Source organism: Nelumbo lutea, chromosome 6 (genome assembly GCF_056320005.1).
Source record: "Nelumbo lutea isolate HS-2025 chromosome 6, American lotus-T2T, whole genome shotgun sequence".
Classification (NCBI taxonomy): Eukaryota; Viridiplantae; Streptophyta; class Magnoliopsida; order Proteales; family Nelumbonaceae; genus Nelumbo; species Nelumbo lutea.
Window position 1 is genome coordinate 16,259,413 of NC_142689.1, and position 6,622 is coordinate 16,266,034.

Sequence of the window (6,622 nt, forward strand, 5' to 3'; positions counted from 1 at the left end):
TCAAACCAAACACAGCCTTATGGGTTTTATAAGGATACTAAGAGTATGAAGCACAAAATGGCTACTAAATGTAGGAGTTGGGTGACAGTGATCGGAATTAATCTCCACAAGCCATTCTCTTTTTAATCAGAGTGGTTGTTGGGGAGTCCTTGCCTTCATACACACGGCTGCTATCTTTCCTTCCAAATAACCCAAGTGATAATGGAGGAAGGAGTTTAATAAGATGGTGGGATTAGTAGTTTATCACTGCAAGATTCCATCACACCCTACACTCCATCAATGACATGTTGAGAGGGAACTATAGGAATGTCAAACAAACTAATCTCTCATTCAGGTTTGCCACCACATTGAAATCCCCAAGAATCCAAGGGAGATCATATGTAGAAGCAAAATTATCTAACAAATCCCGAAGGTTTCCTCTTTCCAAATAATTACAACTACCATAAATTGCTAAAATAGAGCAACACATCGAGCTGACACTAGGACTATCTTACATGTGATATGTCCAGAATACCCTTCCTTAAATAAATATCATATAACTAGTTTGTTATATATGTAATTCATTCCAACTCCAGGTAGGTCTTAGTTACCATAAAGAGTGAATTGTGATCATTTGTTGATGCAATGGAAATAGCCATACATATGACTTTTAGGAAAAAAAATTTCATTTTAAGGTGACTCAAGCTCTTAGTGAATAGGTAGGATAGCTAGTCCTCAGACTTCAAAAGGTGTGGATGTATCACTATTTATAACTTTCTCTCATAAAATGATAATCCACTTCAGTATACTACTATACTTTATTTATTTATTTATTTTTTATGGACGGTATACTTCATTCTTTTATTAAATGCAGAGTTGGATGTGATACTGGGAATAGTTTGATTACCACAAAATAGATTAATCAGTAATGTGATATTGGGAATAGTTTGTAGTATGTGTCATGGCTCTACACATTATTTTTGCATTACTCTACCACACGTTGTTTCTTATTTTAATTTTCCAAACGAGGGTTTCTTTCTAAGAATACGTAATATTCTTTCTAAGAATACGATGTAGCTCAATCAACATTTATATATCCTTCCAGTTATAAGTAGTAAACAACATCCTGAAGCACCTTTTAATTGGCACAAAACTTTGACAATTGCTTCCCAATGAGAAGTCCTAGAGTTTTGCATAACTCAACACTCTCACACTAAAGGAAATGCCACGTTTGGTGTGGTTAGGTTAGTACAACTTACTAACCAATCTTTGATATTTGTCTAAATATCATTTAACAGCTCCTCCTTATCACTAGTCATCTTTCCATTAAAATCTATTAGCATCTATTTGGCTTTGCTCTCAACAATCCCCCATCTCCTCTAACAAGTCAATATAATTCCTCTATGACAAATTGATTCTATATTTTGATCTTGTTATTTGAATACCCATGAAGTATCTAATTTAATTATTTCAAGTATTTTATTGGGAAATGCAGTCACAGAAATTTCTTTAATATAAACAACTAAAAAAATCTACCTAATTGAAGCATTATAACTGAAAATAGAATGATCAACAATACATTGGTATAGATTAAGCGTTTGCAGAATACTACTAAATTAAATGTGTCTTTTGTCAAGTTTTTTTAGAAAGATCTTCCAGTAGTCCAGATGACAAAAAGATGTATTATGCTTTTGGGATCTTGTATTTAAAGATAAAGACCGTTTGATAAGTATCTCGATCTGCTGGGCTTTTAAAAATGTGTTTAGAGTCATTTATCATGTGGAAAGCCTAGAAAGCTTCATTTGAAGCTTCTCAAAATGTTGTGTTTTTGATCTTTTTGAGTCTTTTCATGCATGCATTTTCTGGTCTTACAGCTTTTCATTCCCAAACAGAAAAATTTTGCTTTTCAATCTTTCCAGGTTGGTGAAGCCCAAAAGACCACACTAAGACTTTCCTAATGCTGCATAACTAAACCAAACAGGTAGTGACTATTTTAGCCCATAAATAGCCAGCCTTAACCTGCACATCCAAGTGCAAAGAAAAAAAAAAAAAAAACTGCACAGCTAAGCAACAAAGCTAGGATGTTGCTCTATATATACCTCCTGAAGATAATTGTCATGGGGAAAAGGCAATTTTGGTGTCCAACTAAAATAAAAGTCAATTAATATACATAGTTAGCGAAATGACAAAACATATTAAGCCAAACTTGGCCATTAATGAGAATGTCTTTAATAATGCATGTCATAAGTTTGAGTGCACATTTTGACAACCAAATTGTCCTTTAATCTGCGTTGGGAAACGTTGCAAATAAGTGTGAATGTAAATATGTAGAGTGTAAAATGGTCCATATAAATTACAAAGTTGGGTTAGTTTTGCACTGACAAATTTACCTTCTTATCAAACAAATTTTTAGCTGTAATAGATGCAAATACGAATTCCAGTAAAGCATATGCCTTTTTTTTTTTTTTTATCATAAGCCCATTTGAATGCAAATTTACTTCTTTTTTATTGATGTAATTTTACATCTTATTATCAATGTAAATATGCATTCGAAAATGTGTTTCCTATCGTTTGTCAATGCATAATTGTAATGCTGCCAAACACAGACAAAAGTTGATCAGAGTGCAAATTTACCCTGAATCAGGATTTACACTCCATTTGCATTGTTTTCAAACAGCCTTAATTTATCTATACTCTAATAATTTATTTTCATGCATTTATACTCCTGTCTTATTGATGCTTAATTATGCACACTTAATCAACAATTTGCTTACTAGGTAGGAAAAGAATGAGGTCTCAAGCATATGGGCCGGGCTTGGGCTTGGCTTTTGCCAAAATTTGAATAAGGCTTGGCCCAAAGCCCAAACCCCACACAGTGTAAGTCAGGCCCGTGAACAGGTCTACTGAGGAGATGAGGAAGGGACCATACCTAGGGACAAAGAAGATGATGGAGTCTATAAACAAATCATTATCTCCTACTTCTCTCTACTTGAGTGGCCGTATAGGTAAAGGAAGTAAGGATCAAAGGTCCAAAGTAACATCTAGATAGGGCTTAAACTCAGAGAAAAGGGTATTAAAAAAAGTAACATCTTGATACACAAAGGTCTTATTAAGCCCTTTTTTTGTCCTAGTATAACCAATTCTGATATTTGACAAATAAGCAAAACATAGACCCCAATTTTATTCATTTACATATTTGAATTTCTGATTTGATTAACGTATTAACAAATCTTATAAAATTTGCATAAATTTATAAAATTAAATATATAAAAAAACAAATACTATAAATGAAAAATTTATATAAGTAAAACATAGACCCCAATATGATTCATTTACATATTTGAATTTCTGATTTGATTAACGTATTAACAAATCTTATAAAATATGATCTGATTAATACTAAAAACAACTTTTTATATATGTAGGTATACATCAGGATTGGATCTTAGCGGATCCAATCAAACAACATTCAAATTTGATCTGATTAATAAACAGATCATGTTTTCTATCCAATCTGAATTAATTATGATCTATGACCACAAATATTTGAATCCAACATGAATCAATCGGGTTAGAATTCAAATTGGATTAAATTTGACCCATTTACGGCCCTAGCCGTAGATGACCTAACAATTGAGATAGTTATTTGGCGTCACTTCAAAAAGGAGGTGTGCGGATCAAATCTACAAAAATTACAATATGTAAAATACTTAAATGATTATTTGGACAAATTCTATTATTGTAATGATCACTAATCGTGATTTAGTGAAAATCTTAATGGATGTGAGTTTTGGACAATAAAACTAACAAAATGGGTTATTTGAAGGTTTTGAAAAGTAATAGTGAGTTTGAGAGGTATGTTAATTAAAAAACCATGGTGAATTTAGAAATATATGATAGGAAAAATTTATTATATCTAAAAGACATGGTATAATAACTTTGACCAATTAAAAGAATTGGTTTCTGCTCCTCACACCGATCTCATAGCCACATCCTACTGTTGAGAAGCGCTTTGTGGGGAGCAGATCCAAGCTCCAATGAAAACTCACTCATGGTCATAAATACCATTATTGATTAATAATATTTAACACATTACAATATTGGTTAGAGGTGTAAATCCAGCTGTGTGGGCTGGTCCCCAGGTCGAGTCTTGGGTCAGGTCAGGTCATGGACTAAGCCAAGCCCTGAGAGGTAAATTAAAAAAATTAAAAAGTAATGAAAATTATAAAATAATTAACAAAATAGACAAAAAATTTAAATACTTAAAATTTTATTTATATAAATTTAATGTATATAATTATTTATATATAATAACAAAATCAAATAATATAATAAAAAGCCTGTACCAACCCATGGGCCTGAAAACCTAAGCCCAACATAACCCAACCCATCATATCGTACCCAGCACGACCCGCATACCACACCCCTAATATCGGTTGATTGGTCACAAGTTTAAACCTATACCATAACATGTATATAGTGATGTATAAATAATACTGGTATATGGGTCATGTGGTTAAATTAAAATGATGACCCGGCGACCGGCGTAACGCCAGGCCCGCCACAGCATTCATCGGGTTGATCTGTCGGGTAGGATTTGGATCGAATTATATGCCCAGCCCGGCAGCCCCAAAAGGCAATTCTCAAAAAGCTGCAAAGTTGCAGTAGTTACCACCATAATATCCCGAATCTAGTAACATTAAGCCACAAATCTTTTTCTTGTCAACCACTTTTTTTTAGTCATTTTCTCATTATTATCTGGCCCCATTATGTCCGACTATAATCCCACTCACGTCATTCCATGGCCCCGGGACCAGGGTCCGATTTCCTAACCTAGCCAAGTCCATCTGATTCTCATCTCGGATTCGGTTGGCATTTGGCAACCAATCAGGGTTCTTTGATAGGGATACCGATTCAACGAAAAAAGACGACGTTAGTCGACTCAGTGTAAGTCAGTCGCTTGATGAGATTGATACCAAATCATTGCTGTCGACTCTTCTATATTTAAACGCAGAACCATTGGCGCATATCTCCAATCAAAAGAAGCAAAATCTCAGAGAGCCAGACATGACTCGCGCTGTCGCGCTCTCCCATAAAAAAGCAAAACACCACAACGGAAAATACCAGAGTCGTTGCTCGCTGGCGTCATTCTTTCTCACTCTCCCTCTCTCTCTCTCTCTCTCTCTCTGATACAGAATTGCGGAATGCAGATACGAGAATGACAAGCACGTGCTAGCGCCAGGCACGTGTTGAATGACGTGGCTGTGACGGCTGGCCGGCAGAGAAAGGTCTGCGCCTGCGCCGTAGATTGAATCGATGAATGATGTGGTGGGGGAAAGCGGAACAGACCATCTCCAGTGGCCGTCGGCGACCAGCAACGATGCGACGTCAGTCTTTAATCATTCCCAGAAATGGCTGCTTATGCAATCATTCACTCTATTTGCTTCCCACCTTTAAATTGGCTTCTCCCATATTCCCCGAACCCCTCTGTGCTGTGTGTGTGTTGTTAAAGATGGCAGTTCGGTTGGGCGCGGTGGTGGCGTATGTTGTTCTGACGGTGGTTGTGGTTTCCGTCATGGAGGAAGCTTGGGGTCTGTGATTGACTGATAATTTCCTTATTGTTTTCTCTGTAATCTCTTGTTTTTATTTAATTACCAATTACTAAACTGTTGGTGGATGACACAGGTTGTGGCAGTAGGTATGGTTGTTTTCATGTAAAGCTAGCTTCAACGGAGAACCAAAGCCGAAAGGTTTCTTTCTATATCTCGGTCGCATTTATTTCTGGGCCTCTGTTCTTTCTTTTCCATAGCATTTACATATATTCTTCTGTTCTATGTTTTATGTAACAGCTTTTGCATGGCTCGGAAGAGGTTTTCAAGAGTTTTAGGCCGTTGGATTCTCGACGTCGTGGTGGGAACTTGGTTAGTTGGGATCTAAGAAGGGTTCCGTCAGGTCCTGATCCTCTGCACCATAACGGTGGCAGCCCTAAGAAGCCCCAGACTCCATGAGTCTCTCTCTCTCTCTCTCTCTCTTTCTCTCTGAAAATATCCCTGCCGCGAAAAGCAATGTTTTGTAAAACCAGAAAAATCAGGGAATTTATGTGTTGTAGGTGTTTTGATCTTTTATGTGATAAACGGCAGCTTTTCAACCAGAAAAATCAGGGAATCAGTTTCAGATTCTTTAACGAAAGGCTCCGATTTTGTGCATCAATTTTTTGTAATGTTTCCGCTCTGTACTGCATACATGTCTACTTGACCAAGGTAATCACGTTATGGATAATGGACTCACATTAAGGGTCCGTTTGGTTCGCAGTCGGAATCGGATGCCGATGGGAAATGCCAATGGGAATGGGATTCCGATTCCAGACCCCTATTTCCACGAACCAAGATCCTTATTCCCACGAACCAAACGGGGCCTAAGATTGATATCGTGTAATCTTGTGCATGTTGGGAAAACTTTGACATAATATAATATGATTTTATCACGTAACACAGTTCCAAAATCGTCGGCAAGGTGCTTTGACATGAAATCAACCTTGTGCAAATCCATTTGATTGGAATCTTATTATTGACACATTTAGAAATTTAGAGTCATATGCCACCAGTGGGCCGGACTCGTTATGTGGTGGGTCCAGTCCACCCTC

General features: G+C 36.5%; 1 protein-coding gene across 1 annotated transcript; it reads left to right on the forward strand.

Moving 5' to 3' along the window:
- The first annotated feature begins 5,177 nt into the window (after positions 1-5,177).
- On the forward strand, positions 5,178-6,174 carry LOC148847592 (uncharacterized). The gene is made up of 3 exons (XM_088948406.1): positions 5,178-5,570; positions 5,665-5,729; positions 5,829-6,174. The coding sequence occupies exons 1-3, from the start codon at positions 5,300-5,302 to the stop codon at positions 5,985-5,987; spliced, it is 495 nt and encodes a 164-aa protein (XP_088804532.1). The 5' UTR covers positions 5,178-5,299; the 3' UTR covers positions 5,988-6,174.
- Positions 6,175-6,622: the final 448 nt, after the last annotated feature.